We start from the raw sequence: 27,795 nt of genomic DNA, 5'->3' as shown, positions 1-27,795 counted from the left end.
AATGGTTTATTCATCATCGTTGAATATTTTCAGACGACCAAATTCCACTGAATTTGGGGGTGCACCGTCAGGAATGCGAAAGGTGGGTTTGGTTGTTTAAAAAAAAGGAATATTAATATTTCTCAAAACATCTTTTGACAACTCAACAAACACACCATCCACCAATTAAAAGCTTCATTAAAGCTTTCCCCCAAATTGCACGATTGGTCGAGCGCGCCACAACATTACATTTCTCGGAATCGGGGACACTTTGATTTCAGAGTATGGAATTAGTCCCTTTCCAGCGAAGAAATTTTCCTTGTCTTTTCCATTTATCGTCACAGTGCCGAATCATTGTTGGCAGCCGGTCACAAGGACGCCGTGACTGGGACAAAAGTGGGGGGAAAGAAATATTCAATTTTATCATTAACGTGAAATTAGATTGAGCCGAATAAGTTAATTATTCTGAACTTTGTTTCGGAGCACGCCACGGTCGGGGTTCCCCCCCCAAGGGAGGGAGAAAATGAGTCGAGAAAATGGTCCGTCTCGACACCTTAAGGGAAAATCCGGGAGGAAATTACAAATAAGAGATAAAAATCGGGGAAAAATAAATGGAATGAAATTTAAATTGGATTCAATTTGCTGGCTTCTCCAGAGCAACAGTCGAAAACGAAGGAGAAAACTGGATGGGAATTGAAACTGGCGGGGTCAGGCAATTTGGGAAAGCCTGAGAATTCCTGGAAAATTGAAGAACAAAAGGAAATTAAAGATCATACCGCGTAACAATTAGCGAATTATTTTCTCAATTAGGCCTGGGAGTACATTTTGGGGGTGTTACTTGTCGGGCGTAATGTTATATAATTTCAGATTATTATGTTTCTTTAGTTTTTAAGAGGATAATGCTCAACCCTGATTCAATATTTGACCAAGATTGAAATGCTCATGTTCCAGCAATCAACTAGTCCTCGAGGTTGCTGTTTCTAAGAATACACCAACTTTCCCCGAGGCCAAGTGTTGAATGCAGTCCTCCAACAAAGCTTCCAGCTAAAAGCTTTTTAACGCTTTCATTAAATTGGCAATTAAGCCGCTCTCTGGCTCGTTCACTTTTTCAACGTTTCAATTCTAGCACGTTCTGTTATTTTTCTACCCTCTTGAATGGCCTCCACCACCCTCCCAGAGCACTTTTCAACCCTTTTGTCGGATAGCAAAAAGCGTTTTTCTCTCTGGCAAAAAAAAAGCTCGGCATGGGCTGACCAGCTCTCCACCCGGTCGTCCTCTTTCACACTCTGCTGAGCACTATTTCTTTATTTCGACGCCCACGAGCAAATCGAATAAGTATTTTTCCAACCCCTTAACGTTGCCAGGCCCGCGTCTGGATAAAATACCCCCAGGAGAGTAAATCGCTCATTTTCCCAGGAGAGTGAAAAACCGAACGATGCTAAATTGCTCCTTCTGGCAGTAATTGTTTGTTTGTACGTACATAATTATGCAATTGAAGGAAATGAGTAAGCTGCTCATTATTGTTCTCATCCCTCTGAGATCTGCTCCCCCTCCCCCTCGTCATTATCGTTACAGGCTAGAAGAACGAAACGAAAAAAAAAAACTTTTTCCATCGGAGTAGGCGTTTACTCCGATTTCCCGACCTGAACCAGCGTCGATGGTGATGATGATCGTGGAAATGGGTTTCCACTCGGCGAGGCTTTTTGCTGTCTCCGTGCGAAGGGCGTGTGCTTTGCTAGGAAATGGGAAATTGCAAACTTGAAGTGGAAAAGAAATCCTTCCAGCTGTGAGGCTGATGAGATGGTTTTTCCGGGACTGGGAAACAGCTGGTGGATTAAATTATGGAAGTTGTTTTTGGCTTTAGTTTATTTGAATGTACAATTAAGATGTAATATTTCTAATTTTGAGAAATTATCTGATACGATTATTTTGTATATTATTTTGTTCCGATTAAACTTTGTGTATTAATTTGTTATGACCAAAGAATACATTTTTCATTCGTCCCTACATTTCTCCATAAAATATTTGCGACAGCTCATACTAGCAAAACAATTGAAATATTCAATAATCTGCATCTTGATTATCTGATCAATTTGGTGTTATCCCACAAAAATGCGCGAAATGTATTTTTTAATCTGATTTTAGGATATTTTTTTAAAAACAAATAATTGCATCTTTTGAGCTATGCCATAAATGTGTGTGTGTGTGTGTGTGCAACCAACCAAACGGGACCACGCGGTCGCTTCTTACAAATTGAGTTGTTTCCATGTATTTTTTAGATCTACATTCTATACATGCAAATAACTCGCATAGGCATTTGGAAGGTGTTAGCTCTGCCGAGCTTCGGTGACCCATTTCTACGCTGGCTAGCCGAGCGCGAGGTCCCTCAGCTTTTATCGACAAGCCCCGCCCTGAAGAACGTTTGCACCAATCGGGTTCAAACGTTATTTAGAACTTCCGAACCCTTGTCAAATGGACAAGGACCCAGCGCGTATATAGTTTTTGATAGTAACAGTATTCCTAATTCCAGACGTTGCTTACCAAGCCGTGATGGCCTAGTGGTTAGCATTTTTGCTTACCAATCCAAAGGACGGGGGATCGAACCCCAACTCGGGCGACTTTGATTTTTCGTTCATGTTCAGAGTATCAAGATTAATATTTCCTATACTTTCTCGTTGGGAGCAGATGGGAATCGAACCCCGGACCATTCGCTTAGAAAGCGAACACCGTAACCAGTCAGCCACGGCCGCTCCCTTATGCCATAAATATGTCATAATTCATAATTCATAATAATTATTGCCAATTTTTCAAAAAAAAAAAAAAGAAATTCCATTTTTGATAAACGAGGAATAAAGGGATAAATAATTATTTTGGTTTTATTTTTTAGATGTTAATCTCTACTGCCCAATTTTTTTTCGAGCATTTTTATTTTTCCTGTGTTCAGAAGGTCATTTTGAGCAAAATTTGTTCTACGAAAAACTTTACTTCTCTTGTTCTTTGTTTTGACGTAGACTTACGTCTTTGTCGAAGGTACTGGGGTGTCATTCCAATAAACCCGGGCCGAAGGCCCTGGAATATTGCGTCATCCGTCAATCGCTTATGTCTTCCTTCCCTCAAATCGAATCGGCACGATTTTGGTTCCATTCGATTCGAAAATTATTCAGCAATTTGCTATAAAACTTTCATTGTTGGCAAAATAGTTTTACTATTGAAACAATTGAATGTTTTAAAATGTTTTCAAAAAGCAGAGATTTTGCAAGCAAAATGAGCGCTTCCCACTCACGGACGGGAATGTCAAGTACCTATTTTGAGGGGAAAATCATCCGAGCAACGCGACCGAGTGTCGGTCGCGAAAAAGGAGGGGAAGTAGCAGACCGGAATCATATATAAGAACGCGCGCTCAGCCCATTCTATCATTCACGTCTCAGACGTCGGACCGGCAGCAGCAGCAGGAAAGCTCAGCCCAGAGCAGCAGCAGCAGGAGAGAGAGGGACCAGAACTGCAAAAGAAGTGCGCATCGCCTTCTCGTCGTCACCGTCAGCCAGTTGCCTCTCGATGGCCGGACCGTTTGGATCGTCCCACCCGGGACGAGGCAGCAACAAGATGGGGCGCGGGCTTGCTCCTTCTCGCCGAAAAGTTGCCTCTCGTGGGTCAAGCGGTGGTTGTGAAACTTCCAAATTCTAGTTGTTAAACTTTCCAACTCTTCGGAGTTCCCTCACTTCCCATCCCTCATTGCGAGGCAGCGCAATGAATAATTACAGTTTAAATTTCAGGAACAAATTTTGGTTTTCGGAGGAGACAGTCTGCACAGCTTTCTGAGGCTGCTCTCGCCCCCAACTCCTAAAAACCCGGGCCGAAGGCCCTGGAATACTGCGTCATCCGTCAAACGCTTATATCTTCCTTCCCTCTAATTGAATTGACACGATTTACTTCGGGGGTGACGGATTGCACAGCTTTCTGAGGCTGCCCTCCCCCTCATTCTGCTACCAAACATTCACTCGGTTCGCGAAAAAATCGTTTTTCGTTCTTCTCTTTCCTTCCTCCATTCGATGTTGTCTAGTCAAAGATTTCGACGCCAACATTTCAAAAAGCATCATGTACAAACCATGCGTTTTGAAAACAACGCATTTGAATGTTGAGCATCCATTTTCAATTTCCATTTTAATATAAAAGCATAATAAGATGTTCTAATGATAACAAACGATGAAAAACGTTGCTTTTATTAATACTTGTACATCCAAATTCAATAAAACATTATTTCCGTAATTTTATTAGAGAAAAACAAACATAACTTCTTTTGAAATCACTAACGTTTATATCACCCTGCTGGCATTGAGGGGGACGCTTTGTTATGATTCGGTTTTCTCCGCCGAATGTACATGGCGCTTTGTTCATGTTGCTTTTTTTCCGTCACGAGGTTCATGTAGTCTTTTGTTTGACAGGTTTACAGGGCTATATAAACAGAGACTGCTGATGGCAGAGATTTTGTTTATGTTACTTTATTTAAAATCATGATTAAACAGACTTTACTGAAGTAACTTTTGCTCATTTTTGGTGGAGAGGTAGCTTATTAGGAGTACTTTCAGAATATGCAATAACCCAGAAAGTGTCAAAATGTACATGATGTCTTTTGAAATGTTGGCGTCGATTTATCAACACATTCAAAGTATGTTTACATGGTAGCTGCGGTTTTGTTCGCATTAGATTTGCCATCTCTTTCTAGTAAAAGTCAATTCGAATCGTATATAAATTCTGTTTCAACAACCGGTACGTACACGGTCCGACTGAATTTACCGATCGCATTCACGATCTTATTCCGTTAATGTATTTCAAGTGTCTAGCTAATTCATCAAAATTAAGAAATGATTCACATATCAAAACTTTACGTAGTCTACGCCATTCCGGTTATGTCTATGACATAACTACTTTGACTTTTTTCTTGTTTCATTCTTAGTTTGTTTATTTATCATTTATCTTGTTAAGTTTATGTTTGCTTTTGGTAGTATTTGGCCTATTCTACAACCGCCTATCATAACATTTTTCTATATATTATATATACTTTTTCATTTTTTGCTTGTTTTTCACATTTGTTGCTATAAAATGGCACAATTATCATTTAAATTCAAAAAAAAAATGCGTAGAAACATAGTCTGGGACACTTGAAAAATTACTGCATACTTCTTTTTATTTAAATATAGGAAATGTTAGCAAAAAACATAGCCAAAATTGACCCCTAAAAAAAATGACATTTAAAAAAAAAACATTTGCTATGTCACATAAAACAAGTAAAAATTCCAAGCCTTAAATTTTCTAAAATTTTAAGAGTTCTTCTTTCCAATGCTTTTTAAAGAACATCAATTAATTGGAAAATTGATTTTTGGCGAATTTTTAATTCGAAGTCCGTCTAAAGGCGGGGTTGGGTTGTAGAGGGTAAAACAAATTTAGAACCAAATATAATTAAACATCAATTTTGAAATCGTTTCCATGTTCTAGAAACCAAAAATTATTTCTTGTTTAATTTTTTTTTCTCTGAAGATCATAACCAGGCTTGACCATATCTCAATTTTCTTCACATATGCTTCAAATCCATTAAAGATAGGATCATCAAATTACAGTATTTTTGTATGACCCAATGTCATCTCTGATGACTTTACGAAAATTCAATAAATATTCGTCTCATTTGGTCGATGGTTGAAAATAGGTGATGCTTTTTTGTTATTTTTAGGTTAATTTAAAATTATGTAATATAATATAAACAGAAGACAAATATTCCTTTTTAAATAAGGGCGGGGGCGTGAGGGGGGGAGCTACGGTTTCAACATTTGAATGAAAAAAGTGTTTTGAATAGCATTTTGCACCTGTCCAGTTGTTTTGCAATCATAAATTTCCAAAATTTCTAAATATTGCCGAAAATTTATTTTTTGCGAGTTTTCTTTTTGGTGCTGAGCATTGTAATTTAATAAAAATTTAAAATATTTTTGTAACGAGATTAATATAACAAGTTTAATTAGCAATGCTGAAAAGACATTTAAGAGCCTTCAGCCATTCCAACAATATATTTAAGTTTTTTTTTCATACCCTTTGAAAACGTCAAAGGGCAAAAAAATGCTGAAATTTTAAATTAAAAAAAAATGTGGAAACTATTCAAAATACATTTTATTTCGTGATATATTTTTAAATTACATTAATTTTTTATATTTATTATTTAATTATATCTTTTGAATTTTTAATTCTAAAGAGCATTTTTAGATTTTTTGTAATTTTGAATTTTGGTATCGTTGATCGGAACACAATACAAAAAAACTCATGGATTTTTTTATTTTATTTAGATTTTGTTAAATGCAGAAAATAACAGAAAATTTTCTGATCTTCTCGAAAAAAAAAACTCTGAGATTGTCAAGCTTGATCTTGACTTTTAAATGTAAAAAAAAGTCTCGCTTCAACAAAAATAAGGGGCACATCATATATTAAATTTTAAAAAATGCATATTTCCACGTTTTTTACAAAAATTTGTTAAATTGCCAAACAATTGGCAACACTGCCAAATAATATTTAACCAACTTGTGCTACAGCTCAAAAGATGTAATTTTTGTCATCTAAAACATATAAAAATCAGATTTCTCAAAAATAGTAGTGTGAAGAGTCAAATAATGTTTTTTAGAGTGTAACTATTTCGTACAAAGCAAAAATTTCAAGATTGATTATAATTCATCAAGAATCCTTGAAACAGATGCTTTTTTTGTCCATACTTGGATACCAGAACGATTTTTAATTTAATTGCGCTTACTTGTGACATGGAGTTTTAATTTGCTTGTTCATATCCAAAACCATGCTATCCAACCAGGTTGTCAGATATATCTGGGAATGCAAAATTTTTCATGTGCCTGCCAGAATAAAAATTAACTATTATTTGAGGCAGATTTTAACAGATTTTTCATTTTCTGTGAATTTTGAACATATTTTTTATTTAAATGAATGAGTTGCATTTAAATTCGAGAAATTTGGCAAATTTTTATTTTTAATGAAACTTTTTGATTTAATTTATTTTTTTAAACACTAATTTAACCACCAGAAATCTACTAGCTTTTGAATTAGTTCATATCCTCCTCCCCTTCTTTTCATAATTGTAAAAATTCCATCTTAAGGTTTTCCCAAATTTTATCAGTACCTGGCCAATTTTTTGAAATTTGGACCTGGCAACCCTGCATCCAACAGTCTGACATTTCTGCTTGAATGCTCTTCTCTAGTTTACACAAACGAATGAACGCATCGTAAAGTCTCTCTCTCGTGGTCGTTTGACTCTCTCCATCTCTCTCATCCGATGCGAGCACGTTCGTTTGACATTCTACCGAAATTTCGAACACTTGGCATTGCAAGAAAGAGAGAAGAGAGGGAAAAAGAAAAAGAGCATGTGCCTACGTGTTGGACGGCTGCTTGAGTGTCGAGCTCGGCTTCTTTCGTATCGACTTCGTGTGTGCGTTTACTGACGGTCGCTTCGTAATGACGGTCACAACAGGCTCGTTTGATAAATATGTTTTTTTTCCTTTTTCGTGATTATGAACACCTATTACTCAAAGCGGTTTAAAAAAACTTAATAAGCATAAAATGGAAAAAATGGTTTATTGAACCTTAAAAAAAAATGCTCCAACATTATTTGTGCCAGTCTAAACAATTCGTTTTTTGTACTGAAATTATCCATTTAAATGCGCACAAATGTCCCAATATCGGGTTTCACCGGCAGTACATAAGTCTTCCTCTCCAGCCAGGGCAGGTGGTGGCTGTTGCGGTGTGGTGGATATTATGTACGCACCTTTACCACTGCGCTGACTGCTGCCGGTGGCATCGAGGACGTCTTTCTTCTGTACTCTTACCCGCAGCCATCGTCGCCCGTAGTAAATCTTGAGTGTTCTCGAGAGGGGGGAGAAGACACCCAACGGAGGATTTCCAGCGGCGAAACAATTTATCTTCATTTTGTGTGAAAATCGAAGGTTAAGGGGTGGGACAACAGGTTTGTCATGGAAAACTTTTCGCAATTTTATTTTTGAAATCAACAACATTTCACAAAAAAAGATTCACTTATTTCTATAAAATTGTACTTTTAATGTTTGAAATCAATCACGATCATTGAAATATTCTAAACAAGAGTGAGCGAAAATCTCCACCCAGCAATCCCAAAACATGTAACCCCGTAGGTGAAGTTCACACAATGTCACACTTCCAGAGGCCTTCCAGGACCTTGCCACCAATTCGACGGAAACGCTTCCCCGGAGGCGTTCGAGAAAGGTGTCTGACTTCCACCACCACCACCACCTCCAGCCAAGAAGTGTTTATTATTCATAACGTGTACTTCGGGGCGACATTACGTAATTCCACGTGATCAAATATTCAGAATGCTAGATGACGCATAAGAAGCCGTAGTCGACAGTTCTCCCCCGAAACAACACAACAACCCCGGGAGCAACACAAGATTGGGAGAAAAAAATGCGGAACAATCCGGTGTATCCGGAGTATCGCCACTTCTGGGGAAAGCCAGGTCGGCATCCTGTGTGTGCGGAACGATGATTTGATTTATTCGATGTGAGATTTTCTCTGTTCGTTTTTTGTTTTTCCCTCGAAAAGCATATTGAGACAAAATATATATTCCGAGGAAATGGTGTTCTGGGAAATCTGTCAACTTCCGGCGACATTCGGGCATCGAGGGGCTTTGGAAGCAGAACCGAACAAAAGAAAAAAAAAAGAAGAAATCAATAACGGGGAGATTCGGAGAAACGGAACACTTTGGGGATTTTGACTTGATCGAGTTCACTTACCCGGTCCACAGGACAAATTCGACGTTATCGCCTTGCTTGGATTTCATCGCTTGCGTGGCCGACTCGAGCAGACTCCATGGGCTGTCGCACATGTGGTCACCGTACGGGCCGGGCCGTTTCGTGTTGCTCGTGCCCGAGTGGTGCTCGTTCTCCCAACAGCCTGGCGGAGGGGAGTAGACAAAACGATTAGTTTGATTAAACAAAAACAATTTATTTTCATTGGTTTTTATTCGAAATTTTTGGCAATTTGTCAAAAAATATTTACTGCTTTAATAAAAAATCCTAAAGGGCTTTGAAGAGATGGATTCAGCTTAAAAACTTTATTTGTTAGAAAAATTGCTGCCGTTAAAAGTAACAAGTCGCTATATTATAGAATTGATGGTGTTCGCGGGACGCTACATTCACCCTGAAAAAATAATTTATTTATTATTTTTGATAACTATGACAGATTTTTGGGCAAATTTCTTGTAATATCAACCTGAGCTTTTAGCACCAAGATTTTTTAAAAAAACAATTCTCTGAGATTTCGGTCATTCGATTTTTTTTTGTATTTTTTAATTCGACTGAAACTTTTTTGGATCATTTGGTATGCCCAAAGCAGCCATTTTGCATCATTAGTTTGTGCATATAATTTTCATACAAATTTTGCAGCTGTCCATACATAAAAGATGTATGACAAATTCAAAAATCTGTATCTTTAAAGGAATTTTTTGATCAAAGTTGTAGGTATGAATATGGACTACACTAAAAAAAACGATACCAGTAAAAAATGTTTGGCGATTTTAATTTCGCTTTTCGTAAATAAAACTTGATTTATACGAAAAAAAATTAATGGTTTTATCGAGGTTCTGAAAATCCTCATACGACCTAAACAAGCTAAAAACTTAAAATGTTCCTAGGGTGCTGCAATATCACCATGCAAAGATTTAAAAACAGGACAACTGATATTTTCTACGTCTCACCAAAACAACCCACCATTTCCTAATGCCGGATTCTCAGCAACTAATGTTGCGATTTTCAATGTTAAAATATAAAACATTCGTTAAATTTTCCGATCTTTCAGAAAAAAATATTTATTTTTTTTTTGAATCAAGAGTAACATTTCAAAAGAGTCAATTTAAGTCATAAAAATAAATGTTAAAATATCAGACTCATCAGGTCAGGTTAAAGTGATTCATGATTAGAGCAATAGAATAAAAACACTTATATTTATTTGTTTTCAATTGTACAAGAGCTGAAACAAAATGTAGTTTTTCAAAACATTGTCATCCATTTTTTGTAAGTTATATTGAAATTAAACAGCTATATTTAGTTCGATAACTTTTCATCTGTTATGATTGAGCTACTGAAGTTGATCCAATCGACAAATTTAAATTAAAGTTCATTTTCGGTAAAAAAAATAGCTCAAACTATGGTTACAAATGGTATGGAATCAGCTCAACAAAGAAATGCCTTTATTGTGGCTATTTTTCATGGAATTATTTCATGTAGGAGCTTAGTTTATTAGAATGAATCGATAGCTTTTATATCTCAAATTTAAGCTTTTAGATAATGTTAGAAAATCAAATTAGACCGACTTCAGGATGCTAAATTCTTAGCTGTTATTGACATTCGAATTATTGAGCTGTGTTGTCTAATCCATTTTAAAAATCATTAAAATGTCCTTTTTATTTGGAAAATAACCAAGAAGCCACATCTTTTGCCAGTCAGAATTCCAATATATCTGTAACGGTCAGTGCATTCAAGTGTAATATCATTTGCTGCCCCACTTCTGCCACCGGACGGAACTGTCAAGTCCAGTACCAATCAAGTGCAGCATACCATCACACAGATTATGACTAATGGCGCACAGCCCATACAATCCTCCCCCTCCTTTTTCTTGTTGGTATCGGATTAGTACGGCTTGAGCAGCAGAAATCACTTTTCCAATATAACCTTCACTTTGAAAAGCCCTCTCTGCAAGCGCAAACAAGCGCAGAGCAAAGCTCAGCTCTGCTATAAATACTTACTTCGGAAAATATCCCCCTTGGTGGTGTAGTATGAGTCGAAATGTAAATCCGTTATGTGCCAGAAGTATCCTGCAAACGATTCCGAAAGGGAGAAAGAAAAAAAAAAGATGAGAAAAGGAGAACCGTCGATACAATGCTTGTAAATATTGAATCCAAATAAAAAGAGCCAAAGCTGATATACTGATGTGTGTACACACTCACAGAGACACACATTCACAGAGAGAGAGAGAGAGATATTCACAATCACAATCGATAAGCATACACATATTTCACTGGGCTGTCGGAAAAGCTGAGTGGAATTGAAGCTCCATTTTCCGAAACTGGCTTTACTGGCTATTTGTGTGTTTGTTCCAGTGTATTTGTGTATCGTTGAGACAGACTCTCCAAACCATGGCGAATCTTGTTTATACCGTATTTTTATTGCTTCTGGACGTTGATATGGTTGGAAAAAGAAACGAACGAAATATAGATCCTGGATATTTTTTCCCACCATCGAAATAATTGGTTTGCAATATCAACTGATAACATTCCGTCTTTCATTTCTTTTCGGAACGAAAACCTTTAAGGAAGCAGCTGTTGAGGGATTTGTACAGATATATGAAGTAGGGGTGTGGAGTTGGAGTCTACAAATTTTAGCTTAATTCATAAATTTTGTATGCATATTGTTTTTGGAGCCAGAGTGAACTAATTAATTTAAAATAACTCATCATTTTTAACAGAAAGATTAATATTATGGAAGAGCTATACGATTCCAAGATTTATTTCAACCTGGAAACAAACCATCTTTGATTGGCAGAGCACTTGTAGCAGAACGATTGCGTTTCCGTTTGCAGAGATCCTCAAGAAACATTTCAACCGTACACGACCAGACCTCTCCAGCCGCAGAATCTCGCCATCTGTCCGTCCCACCCAGTTGTCTGTCCCCAGTGCATCTTCCCGGCAGGCACCGGTGGCAAAATGAGATGGAGAAAGCCCGAGCCACGACCGGAGCATAAACCGGAATGTAATGGAGCTTTTGAGAAATGATTGAATGCCTCATCCAGAATCCAACGAGGCGGAGCCCTTGTTTGTTTCAAACAGCACTGATGTTCTTCGCGTGTCTTTGGTGGAGACTCGACTCGCCGTATATTTATTATTGATGAAATGCTTCAGCATCGGCAACAGAAACAGAAGCGGCATCAGTACTGGCAGAAGCAGCAGGGATTAAGATAAGTACCTTTGTGTATGGGGTCTCGGGAAGGAGCTTGTTACCAGCAGACACGCTCTCGTTGCAATACGGCACATTCTGGCGAAGCTTTAGTGCGAGGTTTCAGCGGCGAGGAAAATTCCCCACGGGAAACTTGGCAAGAGGTTGGTGGAAGGCGAGGGAGCGCGCGGAAGATGTAAATAAAAGACGACGTTACCCAATTTGTTCATCGATTTTGCGAAGTGGTGCTTTGATCAGCATCAACATTGCGCTCGAGGGAATTCGAGAGCCGAACATAACAGAGGGGTTCCAGGTATCAAGAAGTGAGGAGGAAAAATGAATTTAAGAATATGATTATTTTTATTCTTTCGAGAATCCTCAGTAAAATTAATTACGTCTTTTGTGTGCTATCATGTGACAACGACCATTTAGTACTTTTCGAGAAAATCGATTTTTAAAGTTTGATTGGAAATATTTTCAAAACAATGAATGATGGAGTAAAACTTTTTGAGGCAATCCAGTTTCAACTAATTTGGTTACATCAATTGAAAGTTACAGCGAATAATGTAAATGTGTCACAAGTGTGCATAGAATTTCCATGCAAACTTTAATAGGCTTAAAACAAAAGTTTAACTAATTTTATCAGTTTATTTATAAAAAAGAAATCATTACATTGAATTAAATGAAAATCAACATAAATTTGTGAAAAATAAACAAACCAACAAACAAACTCGTACACCCACAGTTAAAGACCAAGCGGACAATCCTTTCGAAAAAAAAAAACGAGAGGAAAGTACTCTTTGGCAAGAGTACTCTCGCGCTTACAACAACAACAAATCGTGTTCATTCGTTTATTGAAACAGTTCATCCCATTGAGTAGCTTATATGGACAAATGACCGCCACTTCGTCACCGAACCATGGTTGTCGATACAGCAAAGGAACGGTTCAACAAGCCGATGGTCTTGATTCGAGTCACGGAATCGACACATTTTTTTATTTATTTTTTTTTTAGAAAATGGATACGTGAGTAAAGTACTCTCAGTAATTTCGGGATTTATCCTCTCCTTCCGTCCTCAGTAGCATTTTACTACCGAACCTTGCTGTTTATCCTCTGGTATGCCGATGCCCAATTTTGGGTGTAATACAATCCCAAAAAAAAATACATGGAGCATGAATTTATCAAGAGCATTCCCTCGTATACAGATTCCCAGTTCTGGACGTAGAGGTGTCTTTAGCTGATGTGAAATGGCTCAGAATTTGTCAAAACTTGAATACTCAGTTGCTTGTAATATTTGCCCTTTTTTCATTAAACCAAACAGATTGAAAGACAAATAGCGGTTTTGGAGGAATAAGAATCGTTGGTGAACCTTAACACAAGAGCAATTCTCTACGATAACGGTCTGTTTTCTTCAATTTTAATGTTTGTATTTTTCAATCCGACTGAAACTTTTCTAGTGCATATAATTTTCCATACAAATTTGGCAGCTATACTGGACATACAAAAAAGATTTATGAAAATTAAAAAATCTGTATCTTTTGAAAGAATTTTTTGATCGATTCTTCGGCAAAGTTGTAGGTATGGATTTGGAATACACTGAAAAATATGATGATAATGATTTTTCATTTAACTTTTTGTCACTAAAACTTGATTTGAAAAAAAAACACTATTTTTAATTTTTTTTATTTTTTGATATGTTTTAGACGACATCAAATGCCAACTTTTCAGTAATTTCCGGTAGTGCAAACAATCTTTTACCGAGTTATGATTTTTTATCAATACTGATTTTTTCAAAAAAAAAAACAATTATTGGTCGAAAAAATTTGTCCACTTAATTTTTTGATGAAAAATCTAATTTTCAGTCAAAAAGTACTTCAGTGAAATTTTGATAAAGTGCACCGTTTTCAAGTTAAATACATTTTTAGGTGACTTTTTTTTAAATAGTCGCAGTTTTTAATTTTTTTGAATTAGTGCACATGTATGCCCACTTTTTTTTTTGAAAAGCTAAGAAAATTCTCTATACTTTGCTTTTTTTGAACTTTGTTGATACGACCCTTAGTTGCTGAGACATTGCCATGCAAAGGTTTAAAAACGTGATTTTTTTAAGTCTCGCCCAAACAACCCACCATTTTCTAATGTCGATATCTCAGTATCTAATGGTCCGATTTTCAATGGTAAAATATGAAACAATCATGCTATTTTCCTATCTTTTTGAAAAAAATATTTTCAAAATTTTTAAATCTAGACTAACATTTGAAGTGGGAGAATATTCTTTTTAATTGTTTGTCTTGATTTAAAAATTTTAAAAATATTTTTTTAAAAACCAGAAAATTTCACGAAAATATATAATGAAAAACTGCGACCATTTTCAAAAAAGTCACCCACAAATTAATTTAACTTGAAAAAGATGCACTTTATCAAAATTTCACTTAGGTACTTTTTGATTGCAAATTTGATTCTACATCGAAAAATGAAGTTGAAAAATTTTTGCGACCAATATTTCGATGTTTTGAAAAAATCAGTATTGACTAAAAAATTCAACTCGGTCAATGATTTTTTGCACAACCTGGAAATTTCTGAAAAGTTGGCATTTGATGTCCTCTGAAACATATCAGAAAACGAAAAAAAATAGTGTTTTTTTTTTTTGGCAAATCAAGTTTTAGTGACAAAAAGTTAAATAAAAAATCCAAATTTTTTATTCCGTGTATCATTTTTTTCCAATGTAGTCCGTAACCTTACCTAAAACTTTGCTGAAGACACCAAATCGACCAAAAAATTCCTTCAAAAGATACAGATTTTTGAATTTTCATACATCATTTTTGTATGGACAGCTGCCAAATTTGTATGGAAAATTATTTATATGGACAAACTAATGATGCAAAAATGCACCAAAAATGTTTCTGTCGGATTAAAAAATACAAAAAAAATCTAATGACCGAAATCTGAGAGAACTGCTCAGAAGAAAAGTAATACTTCCAACAAGTGTTTAAAAAAATGCTTTGAAAAAATCAAACAAAACTGTTTGCACTTATCTTATCACAAAATGGTAATATTGAAGTGGTATCACAAGTTTTCTTGTAAATTGAGAAAGTTTAACAAGATACAATAAACAAATCTCCTCTATAATTTATAGGTAAACAGCACCAAAAGGTTCAATTTCTCGAGACTAAGAAGAACCGTTTGATTCTTTGCTCCTGCTTTCCAACGGTCTGCTGCGAGGCTATACACGAGCAGGATGCAAATTCGACTGTAGTGATTGTTGTTTGGCCAGTTCCGGAACCACGATTGGGACGCACGACGGAACGTGACCGGTCCCGGGAAGCAGGGATTTACCGAGCACAATGTAATCAAATAGTCGATTTCCAATGGGCTTTCCTCCACCTCCTTCTCCGTGTTTGACGAATGGTGAAGTGAAACAATGCGCTTTCTTCCCGTTGGCAAATAGGTTGGAAGAGCGGCGCTGCCGGCTTTCTTGAAGAGTCTTCAATTGATTTCCGGAGAGCATTGCAAATAGGTTGCGTCTTTGTAGATTGAATATTCTTCGGTCTTGTACTGGGTTGGTGATTCTGCAGTTGGAGTGTTTGGTTCCTGTTCCATTCTGCAAAGTAATTCCAATTTGAAATTGTTTGTCAAGTGCAGTCAGGCGATCGAGATTGATTGGGGAAGATTGTTCAGCATCGATGAAGAAATCAATTTCTTGTTATTATCAACCATACCAGGGTTGCAAAGCTCTTTTTGTTGAATTGCTAGATTGAAATCTTCCACAAATTGAGCAGACCAAGATTATGAGTGTGGTTCTTTTTTATTGCGTCTTACTTCATATTCTACAATACTCACCAAGTTCCTAGAACAAAACTCGCCGAGGAACAAATGCCAACGCTATATCTGATAAACAATTCTCCGAACGCAAAATGAGTGTTGTTTCCTCCACAATTCTTTGTCGCCCCGCACCTTCACATTATCTTCAGCGAAACATTGTTTCCCTAGCAAAAAAGAAGGAATCTTTGCCCTCCCCCGCAACTTTTCCAGATAAATAAAAGAAAAGTTCCACCGCACGTGAGCAGCAGCACCCACACATCTTGATTATGTGAGGTTTCTTTCTTCTCACTTCATATCGCAGATTACGAATGTTACCGCGGCGGAAAACAACGAACTTTCTGCTGGCAAAGGTGAGCCAACCATTTCCCGGTATGAGTTTTTTTTTCGCCCGAGTTTGCGGTGACTTTACGAGGAAGCAAGTATAAAAGTACAAAACAATAAAGATGAGCACATTGTGTCTTCTGAACCGAGGGTGAAACTTTGGGGAAGTTGAAGTTCTGGGAACACTAAGGGGAGTTCCCAAGTGGGAGTTCAATTGTTTGTTCTCGAAGCGCAGCATCCTCGGCATCCTGAGGTGTGAAATGTCTCGTGAAGCTCTTTCTACCAGGGAGAGGAGGAGCGGGAACCACTGCTGGAAGAACAATACACAAGTCAAACCCGGAAGGGTGAGCACGGAGGACGACATTTTCTCAAGATCAAAGAGCACAAAAGACAATGAATGCGAGGGAAAAGTACAAAAGAAAGAAGCTTTTTTTATGCTGGCTCGTGAACCCAGCTTTTGCCGCAGTGTGTGTCGGAAAGTCGACAAAAAAGAAAAGGGGGGAAAACGGTCCAATCGAGACCGGTTCCGGGCGTCACCGGAAGTGGACGAGGGGGGCACGCGGCGGAACGCGAGTGGCCTCTCCAGAAGCAGATTGTTATTTAAATCGGCTTCCGTCGTGTCGTGTCGCGTTTTGCTCTTTTTATTTTTGCGTACGATGGTGCTACGAGAGGAACCCACTTCAGACGGCTGCATGGCGGGAGGACATCTGTTCGAGCCGAGCGGTGCATTGTTCCGTTCGTGGTGCAGTTCTGCGAGGAGAAAGGTGGGTTTGAGCTAGACAAATGTTTGCCGTGACACGCGCGCCGGTTTCACCTCTCCGCTTGGGACAAATTGGATGCTGGAATTTTGATCGTGGCGTGGGAGCAATCGTTGAGGAAATTTTCTGAAGCTGCTTGGAGAAAAAAATCATTTTATTATATCGCCAACAATAATTAATTGTATTTAATAAATTTAAATTGTTATTTTCCCTGATGGAGAATTGTCAAAACTAGCGTGTAACTGTGTGTTACACACTATTGTGTTTTTTTCTTAAATTTGTATTGCGTCAACCGCAGGAATCAAACCAGCAAACTGATGAATACCATTATAACATAGAAATAATCCCACTTACGATACCAAGACAAACCGCAAAGTTACTTCAATGAACTGCTGACAGACTGGAATCTGAAAACTTACCAACGACGCATTAATCGTTCAACACCGCAGTAAAACACGTCAACCAAAGTCACCAATAAGATGAGCTCAGTGCTCGCAACCACCACGCAAGACTTGCCAACTTATGTAGGGCCATTACAACTTGTTTAATTATCCTGTTTATTCTCAGCACTTCGTTGACGTTCTTCCCATCGAAAGCCATTCCCGCAGTATTCTTGATCCTGAGATCCACCACACTCCGGAGGGCAGCCCCAGGACAAGCGTCGACATTAAATTCCTGGCCAAGATCCTGGGATCATCTCACCGCAGCTGCAGCAGTAGGTAGTCTAGATGAACGTGATTACCAGCACAACCACAGCAAGAGTCCTCCGAGGAGAGTTGGTCGGTGTGCGGCAATTAAATTTTGTCGATTTTGTAGCTGCACCTTCTAGGGTTGGTCCGGAACCTGGCTAGATAATCCTTCCTGGGGAATGGCACACATTAAAGTGGAAATGCAATCATCATCTCTTCAAAACTGTGCGGCAATGTGGTTAGGGAGTGTGCGCAGTGGATTAGGGAGTCCTGGGGTGAGATTTTCTTTGGGATAGCTTGAAGTACACCTTGCTGCTAGTTGAGCACCAGGTTCATCCCATTAGATGAAAACATGCAATGCTGTGCACTGAAGCGGAGAGATTTTAAGAGCTTCCATAGCACCGGGACACTGATGAGCTGGTAGAGCAAGTTTCCTCAAAATGGCAAAACCTCTTCGGTGCCGGTGCAAATGTTGATTATAAAGTAGTAAAAGATGAATGAGAGCGCACTCTGTTGACGTGCAGCTTGGCTAGTGGCGATGGGAATTGAGAGGGCTCCAAACCGGGGACCCCCGGACAAAGTAGTGCCGAGGAAGTTCAGTCATAACTTCGTCTTCTGCCGGTGGAGAGGTACAAGAAAGCGGGCTGTCCCCGGAGAGCCGTAGTGATATGTTATGAGGGATTATCCCCTCTTTACGTTCGAAGCTCAAAGAAGGACCTCTTGTTGAAAGTGCACTGCACAACGATATTACTTTTGAGATGTGTTAATTTGAGCAAGATTATCCGGAGATAAAATCCTTTGGAAGTAAACGGAAAATTCCTCCTTTTCAAAATCTGAGCTCCTCATGACACTTTCCGGTAATGGTTCATTCATTTTAATCCCATCAAAAAAGTACCATCGACTTCCAAATTACCCCCAACATCAAGTGCACATCAAACAGATCGTAAATTGGAATGGTTCTCGACGCAATATAAAAACAACCATACACAATATTATTTTTTACTCAAACTCATGGCGATGGCGACGACGACGACGATAAATGTAACTGCCAGTGGCGTCGAAACGAGGACCCCCAATTATTACGAGCCATTATCGTTCTCGTCGATTATGATGAGATTGCCCTGCCCCAGGTCTAGGGTGGGTTGTACTCGCCTAGCTGCCAGGACATGGTCGATGTTCGCTCCGCAGGCGACAAACGTCCTCGACCGATCGTTATCATTTATTAGCCCCAACCCATGAGTCAACGATAGTAACGGTTATTTCACTGTTTCACGCACTGATTTTTGGGATGAGGAAAAAAATGGTAAAAAATATACCAAAGACAACGTCAACGTCCTTCCTTCCGTGTATTTCACCAAACCCATAATGATTTATTTATTCGCAAATTTATGTCCTGCACCGCAAAAAAAAAACGCAACACCATCTTGTCCTCGGATATTTTCGCAAGCCGTTTTCCCCCTCAACACCGTATGAATGCGAATTATGCAATTAATAATCTGCTCGCCATAAATTTAACCAACTCTCGCCCAAGAAACAGATCGTCAAGAGTGGTAACGTGGTCAAAGCGACCCCATACTCCCCCCCTCAACGCAAAAGCCAGCCCGCCTTCGATGAATAACGACGAAAATTTGAATAATAACAACATTATAGAGAATCAAATTTGAATAAATTAAGTGCCATATCATTCTCTTCTAGACGGCGGTGGCGGCGGCAGACCCACACCGAAAATGGAAACGTTTTTCGGAGGCTTTAGCGTCGACGATGGCGCTTGCACGGGCTTTTATCTAGACCGAACCGTCTAAGCATACCGTCGACCGTCTGTTGGACCTCCCCGGACCACTTTCCCATAATGTTTTGCGGCAAAAAAACGTCGGAGGCTTGTTAGCGTCGTATTTGTCTGGCCGTTTTGGGAGGGCTGGCTTTCGAGGAGAGAAAATGTGGGCAGTAGGGAGGCCTATAAAAGAGGAGCTTTCCTGTTCAAAACTTAAAATGTTAGACAAAAATAAGTAAAAATAGAAGGAAATATGAAATGAAAATAAAATAAAATACCCTTACAGTTCAGACAGATGTACTCATTACCAGACGTAAATTTATTGTAGGAAATTTGTAATATTGCGTTTTTTCCTATTTTTACCTATAATAATATGTAGCTATGATTGTTAAAATCATTTGTTAAAAATTGCACAAACAGACGTATTTCCGTGCATTCTCGTGATTTTTAATCAATTTTACATTTTTTTTATGCAAATTTAAATTTAAGCCAATGTATATGTTTTGCTCCCTGTTTTTTTGGGTAATTTTATAGAAGGAGCGGGGGAGGGGGGGGGGGTCTCATAAAGGTCAAACTTTTAAAAGGTACTCAGTACTTTTTCAAAAATACGTAGTTTTGTGAAAATTGTGAGCACATTCTAAAACTTACATCAGCACCTTACAAATTTATGAAAGTAACGAGTCAATTTATACTCATATTGCAATAACTAACATTTTCTTTTTTTTTTGAATACTTAGTTTGTGATTATTTTTAGTATTTGAAAAAAAAGTATCATTACATTCAAAAGGTCTGAACCTATATTGCAGGAAAATAATATGTTCAGTACTTTTTTTAGAATAAGTAATTTTGTGAAAACTTACAGTATTTCAAAAATTATTGTATAATTTGATTCATAATTTATGAGAATGTCTCAATCATATGATACTCATATTGCAATATCCAAAACTTTGAGTTGTTGTAGATAATTCAATTAATTAAGACAGCTTCTCACTGCTTCGTCATTTGCTGCCCTTGATTTTGAGTATATTTTCGAAAAATACGTAGTTCAGATAGCTAAGCTGCTAAGCTAAGCTAAGTTTTTGGCTCTCATACCCCCTCCCCCCCCCAACCCCCTCCCTTTTCTTCAGCTGATTTTGGGAAGGGAGTGGAATAAATTTTCAAGAATACTTTCAACAGCCAATTTTCAACAAAAAACTAACATAATCCACCTATGTGGTTGGAGCCTTCCTCACTTATTACCAACAATGGCTGTTATGATGGAATTAAACAAAAATGTCATCTATTTTTTAGATCTGGAATAAAAAAAATACATAAATATCACTTAAGTGGCCATACCTCGAGACAGAGTTGCCAGATCTTCAATGTTTTGGACTCGTTTGAAAGATCTTTCAATAACCTAACCAACAATGGGTTGGATGGTGGATTCGGACATAATTTACATACATTTAAGTGAGATCCGGCATCCAAAAAGTACATCAATATTACTTAAGTGGCCATATCTCGAGACAGGGTTGCCAGATCTTCAATGGTTTGGACTCTTTAGAAAGGTTTTTTGATAATCTAACCAACGATGGGTCGGATGATGGACCCGGACTTAGTTTACATACATTTAAGTGAGATCCGGATATTTGTGAAAACACATTTTTATACATAACTTTTGAACTACTTATCGAAACTTCAATCTGTATAAAACTCGATCTATGGGACCCTAAACCAAATCGAATGCAACAGGTTTGGGTCAAATCGGTTCAGCCAGTGCCGAGAAACATGAGCTCGTTTGTTGGTCACATACATACATACACACACACATACACACAAACATTTGTTCAGTTTTCAATTCTGAGTCGATATGCATACTTGAAGGTGGGTCTACAACGTTTTTATACAAAGTTCATTTTTAGAGCAGGATTATAGCCTTACCTCAGTGAAGAAGGCAAAAAATAAATAAAATTTTCGATAATAATTTCGATATTTTTTAGAAAACAAAATTCTTCAAAAATATAATTTGTACTAACAAGCATTCAAGATGTGGAGGTCATCACTACACTTATTACTTTTTCTGTCATTCTCAAAGTAAGAAACGGCTTATATTCCTCTACCAAAAATGACAGAATCAAAAAGTAATTCTTTTTGATACAAGAGCTGAAAAGTACCTACTATTTTCCAGCATATGGAAAATAGATATGGGAAATACTGAATAACATTGTTTTAACAACTCGATAAACTTTGTTGGATAAATGTTCGACTCGTGAATGGTGATTTTGCTTAACATATGGATGTTTGACATAAAATTTCATTCAAAAGGCTATTTTCCGGAATTGCAATTTTTTTGTAAACCTCGTTCGATAAATGTACTACTAGTGCTGAACAAATCTTCTCGAACTATTTTCACTCCTACTCTCATAAACTATTATTTGAAAATATGTTGATTAGGTAAAATATTGATGCATATTGATATTATCAATTTGATTATTTTCTACATTAGAAAAAAAAGAAAACTCTGTTTATGACGATTTAACTTTTGTCAAATACTTTATCAATTGCTGTAATTTCAAATAGTTAACTGAATTTAAAAAAAAATCTCCAGTTTACATTGATTTTCTTAAAACTGGAAACATCATTTCATGACCACTCCAAATCTACATTTTCACCCAAATCTCACTAAGCTGACGAACGACGCAACGATTGCAATCTCATCAAATGGTGATTATCGTATGCTGATACGAGTCAATTAGACCAATGTGTTGTGTTGGTGTCGTCTTCTCGGGAGGTCGCACACAGCGTAAAAAAAAGTTTCCCGCAGTGGCAGAAAATCGATTCCAATCCACCAGCCAGCAGCTCTTGACCTGGTGGCTCAGATGGTGCGCTGGATGGTGTCTGTTGGTGGGGTGGTGCTGATGTAGAACAAGCTCCGTCCTAATGGGAGCAATGTGGGTCAACCAGGACACGTACAACTCGTTTGTCCACTTTGAAAGTACATCCGGACACCGGGTCCTTCTTGGCTGTTACTGCGGAAAAGGGTGTCAACTGGTTGGCAAAAAGATTTTTCGGATTTGCTCTATATATTTGTTTAAAGTCTTTGGCGGTATTTGAAAACAGTTGGCAATGAATTTCACAAAAAAAACTCGCCAAACCTTGAAAACCAGAGGAAGTGCTCACTAGAAGCTACCACTGCAACAAAGTGGTATGTCACCGGGGGAAAAAAAGGAACCACTAGCAAGAAGCCAATTTGTGTCCTCTCTAGTGGCCACCGGCCGGGTCTCCCCTCACCTTCTTCGAACCCAGCTAAAAGGTTATAAGCATATGTGTGTTTTAGCAAACTGCTGGACCACTCGAGCAATTGCAGCCTCACGGAACATCATCATCGTCGTTTTACGTCCAGTAGGAAACCGCTTCGTCACGTTGGGTCGTCCTCCTTGTGTGACCGTGGTCGAGCTTTTTAAGGGTCAGTTCCCCCTGGGGGGAGAGCCAAGCAAAACATAGATTGGACTCTGTATGGGTGTGGCGAGGACTTTTTTCCTCCGTTACGTGATGACTGCTGGATGTGGGTTGTGAGGAGGGTGAGTTTGGTAAGTAACCTGCAGGTTTCATTAGAAGCTGTAATTTTGTTAATAAAAAGACATCCCAAATAAAACCAGCTTTCTTCAACTGGGTCAATGTTACCCCACGTCACGGCTCAGGAAATGCAACTCATGAGCCGGTAAAAATAAAAAGAGGTAAGCTTTTCCGGGCATTCTCTTTTTGCTGTCCCCTGGAACGTTTTCTTCTCCCATCTCCTTTTTTTGCACCGTAATTGATCCTTGTGGCGAGACGATGCTTGAATCCGGAAAAACTGCTACAAGCGAAGCGATTTTCCCGCTCGACCTGGTGGAGACTGTGGAATGAAAGGTGCATGCTCCATTTAATTAATTCTGTGAACAGAATGAAAAGTGGAAGGGGACTCTGGAGATGGCTGAACACGGCACATACACGACACACAAGAAAATGGAATGAACGAAATTCGGACAGCATCAGTTGCTGAGAATGGCATTCCGAGCGATTGCACCTCACCAATCGGATTTGGGTTATGGGCTTAATGGGGTTGAAAATGGGGAAATGGTTTAACTGGGTCACACTGAATGTGTGTGATTCTACCTCCTTCTTTGAGTCGTAAGAAAACGCTTCCAAATTAACCTATTTGTAATCCCTTTATCAAGTTGATTAAATTGTCGTATTTTTCTAACCAACCTAAACGAATCCGTAACAATTTGTCAAAGAATGATTCACCTGTTCCAATTGCCAGCAAATTTTCCATTCACGCGGTGAAATTCTTCCCCATTCAGCGTTAACACAACAATTTCCCAGCCTCCCACTCACCCCCCGCTTTGGATCTGTTTGTTCTACGAGCGAGTTGTCTAAATTTTCCAAGCCACCCCTGTCCCAACTCCACGCCCAAAATAAATACAATCATCCGGTGCGACGCCGCCGCTCCATGGGAGGTGAAAAGCCTCCTAATAATTCGACTCGACGATAAACTTTCCCCAGAGGCGTGCCAATTTTCGCGAACCGTCACCATTGTTATGGGAAGCGCTTTTTGGTTTGGGAGACATTGACGGGAGGATTTTTTGCGAGGGGCGAGCTCTGTCAGGGTTGAATTAAGATGGCTTTAAATGAAAGTCTGTTCTATTTTGAAAGCCTACCTTTGCTGAACCTAATTTTAAATAAAATTATAGGTTTCATATACATTAAAATTAAACAACAAATATAAAAAAAGATCCTTCCAAAGAAGTCATGTCCTGTAAGAAATATGAAGTTACACATGGGAATGTCATAAAAAAATATGTAATTTATTATCAAAAAAATTGTAAATTTACCACACTTTTTTTTAGTCTAAATTGAGGTAATATTACATATAAAAAAGGTAATATTAAACCTTATCACTTTTTACCTTCAAAATTTATTTAAGTTTTACTGTGTTAGAGACCTGATGCTGAAATTTATTCATCTACTATCATTAAAAGTATGTTTGAATATCAATTTCAATATAAACCTTAAAAAGGGAGGGACCTTCTGGATTCGTTTGCTTAGTAAAGGGAAAGTAGTGTATCGTCACTAACTGGACTTTATCACGGCACCATAGGAAGACAACCTATGGAATGTTAACATTAACCATAACATGTTAACATTAAGTTGTTTAATAAACTGTCACTGAATCCGCTTAGTAAATGCCGGCCCCGATACTCTTCACGGGTGTTCTCCTCAGGAACAGGGAAAGATTTACTTACTAACTTAACTTTTCAATACTCAAATGAATGCTGATTAGGGTGACAAGAAAATCTTATGGTAATAATAAATAACTATGCCAATTTTAAGCAAAATTGGTTGAATTATCAAAAAATATATTATTTTAGTTAATGATGGGAAAATAATTATTATGAGCATACGAACACTATAGGCTAGTTTTGAAAATTTTGATTTTTGGCTCATATATGTTCTATAAGGTCAAAAAGGGTTAAGAGGCAGTATTTGTAAATATTGCTCGGTTTGTTCTAGAGGTCGTATCGAGGTGCTCCGATTTGGATGAAACTTTCAGCGTTTGTTTGTCTATGCATGAGATGAACTCATGCCAAATATAAGCCCTCTACGAGGGCTTTGAAGTTTGAGGTCGAAAAAATATTAAAGATCTTAAAATTGCTCGCATTTCCGTAAAACTTCTTCAATTCCAACTCTCTTAGTTGCATTCGAAAGGTATTTTGAAGAATTTCAAAATGTACCGTAGACATCCAGGATTGGTTTGATTTTTTCTCATAGCTTTTGCAAATAACTGTTAAAAATTGATTTTTTTAATCCTTAATATCTTTTTCCAACAGCCTCCAACACCCATACTCCCATAGGTCAAAAGATAGGTAATTTCATGGACTATAAGCCTACGGAAATAACTTTTTGGCCAATCGCAGTTTTTCTCTTAGTTTTTCGATTTTTCTATAACAAACATTTTACGACGTTAGTTTTTGCCCTGTAGGCCATCATAGCGGCACTTTTTGGTCTCAATTTTGTCATATTCGGAATCCTCGGAAAATTTCACGTAAGTTAGAAGTATTGGAGTTGTAAATTTGATTGGAAAGAATGCCATTTAAAATGAATTGAATTTTTTAAACATTTTTTTCGAATTAGGGGTAAAACAGATATTCGCCTACTTAATACGGCATTTCGACGTCGTCGTGCTATCTTGTCGCACCCGCCATTTTGACGTTCCGAGAAAAACGCGTTTTAATGTTTGACCTTGAATAAACAAAAACGAGAGCACGCAATGTAAACAATAACAAACACGTTTTGTTTGGCTCACCATTCTGTGCATTGTCCCAAAGTTTGGTTGAAGTTGGTTGCTGGAGTCCCGAGTTATAATTACAAATGTTCACGGTAGTCTAGCTTGTACGTGCGACAAACGCATCCTGACTTTCCTGGCCTGAAATCCCATTGGCCTTTTGTCGCACTTACATAAATTTTCATGGAGTGACAAGATAGCACGACAAGATTGAAACTACTTTCATATGTAAAGTGACAAAAATGCACGGAGTTTTTTCGGTTTTTGTTGAATATCTCAGGATTGAAATCGAATTTTGGGGATCTGTGAAGGTCAAAAGGTGAGGCATTGTGAGCTGCACAAAATGGCGTTCTTAACTCAATTTGGCCCAAAATGCACGTACGACAAGTTAGCACGATGGCGACGATTTGACGTATTGATCATAGGGTAAATAAGATCTATTTCTTTTTTTCGAAAATGTTTTATTTAATTATTTTTGATATCAAATTTACAACTCCAATACTTTTAAGTTACGTGAAATTTTCCGAGGATTCCGAATATGACAAAATTGAGACCAAAAGTGCCGCTATGATGGCCTACAGGGCAAAAACTAACGTTGAAAATGTTTGTTATATAAAAATCGAAAAACTGTGAGAAAAACTGCGATTGGCCAAAAAGTTATTTCCGTAGGCTTATAGTCCATGAAATTACCTATCTTTTTACCTATGGGAGTATGAGTGGTGAAGGCTGTTGGAAAAAGATACTAAGGTTTTAAAAAAAAACCATTTTTAACAGTTATTTGCAAAAGCTCTGAGAAAAAATCAAACCAATCCTGGATGTCTATGCCACATTTTAAAGTGCTTCAAAAGACCTTTCGAATGCATCCAAGAGAGTTGGAATTGAAGAAGTTTTACGGAAATGCGAGCAATTTTAGGATTTTTAATTTTTTTTCGACCTCAAACTTCAAAGCCCGTTTTACCCCATTTCCTTTTGTCGTAGAGGGCTCATATTTGGCATGAGTTCATCTCATGTATAGACAAACAAACGCTGAAAGTTTCATCCAAATCGGAGCACCTCGATACGACCTGTAACACATTGGTGAAAAACTCGCTCTTAATAGTTGCTATTCATCGTTGAAATTTGTATGGAAAAAGTCTTTAAAAAAGTATGGGGAAAATCAAAACTTTCAAAATTCCATCAAAAGGTGGCGTAAAATGTGTCGGATCATTGTCATGTGTGAGATTCTTATGGAGAATCTTGTGACAAACAACTTTGTCGAAGGTTGCAAAACGATGCAAGTTAATTCTGGCGAGTTATTAGTGATTTTAAGAAGACGTTTTTGAATGAAAAGATTTTTTTCAACAACTTTAACGATCTATAGCGTCGCTTAAACCTTAACCGATTTGGGGCAAAATGGCACACTTACTTATTTTTACCTATGGAATCCAATTAGGGAGTATCCCTAATGTCGTTTTTTTAATTGTCCACCTAATTTATTCAACGATTGCAAGAAAAGTATGTCAAGTGCTCTTCAAAAACAATAATGTAAAAGTTAAAAACTTTAAGTTACTTTTTTCTTATTTATTTAATTTAATGATTCAAATTTTATTTTTAAGGAAATTGTGAACCCTTTTTGCAGTCTTAAATTTGACTTAGAACATTGCTTCTAATCATAATCTATCAAAAAAGCTTTTAAACACACAAATTTGCTTTCCAAATTTTTGATAAATTGAGCATAGCAAAACGGGTCAACATCAATTTGTAGAAAGTGCCAAAATGGTAAATTAAATATTAAAATTTTTCAGACAGTTTGATCGTTGCCCGGCACAATCGAAACAACTCTAAGAACGTAGATTTCAACAATGTGGCTACTTCAAGGCTACGCCCAAACAGTCGCGTTTTTTTTTTGATAGACATTTTAAGAAACTTAAAGGGTTTACTGATGTTTCATAATTCCATGAGTACTTGTCAAATTATATTTTTCAATAATGTGTAATTTAAGGGAAATTTTGGATCAAATTTATTGAAGACATTATTTAATCACTAAATCGTTATTTTTCAGAAGTCAGATTTTTTTTCTTATTCTAATTTCACAACAATTTGTCAAACGGTTTTTTTTTTGTATTTTAGCCTTGTGTGTTTTATATTAGATGAATTTTCCATGTCGTGGC

At 37.6% G+C, this 27,795-nt stretch overlaps 1 protein-coding gene across 2 annotated transcripts in view; it reads right to left on the bottom strand.

Moving 5' to 3' along the window:
* The window catches only part of LOC120424419 (acid sphingomyelinase-like phosphodiesterase 3a), a 128,754-nt gene that overhangs the window by 60,661 nt on the left and 40,298 nt on the right, over window positions 1-27,795 (bottom strand). For both annotated transcript variants that reach the window (XM_039588529.2, XM_052709408.1), the window contains exons 3-4: window positions 10,799-10,867; window positions 8,790-8,949 (exon numbers count right to left, since the gene is read on the bottom strand). In XM_039588529.2, coding sequence (XP_039444463.1) covers window positions 8,790-8,949; window positions 10,799-10,867 — 229 coding nt within the window. The remainder of the gene's footprint in view (window positions 1-8,789; window positions 8,950-10,798; window positions 10,868-27,795) is intronic.

This window comes from Culex pipiens, chromosome 3 (assembly GCF_016801865.2).
Source record: "Culex pipiens pallens isolate TS chromosome 3, TS_CPP_V2, whole genome shotgun sequence".
Classification (NCBI taxonomy): domain Eukaryota; kingdom Metazoa; phylum Arthropoda; class Insecta; order Diptera; family Culicidae; genus Culex; species Culex pipiens.
The sequence above is the reverse complement of the archived record's forward strand: the minus strand, read 5'-3'. Positions and strand labels throughout refer to the sequence as shown.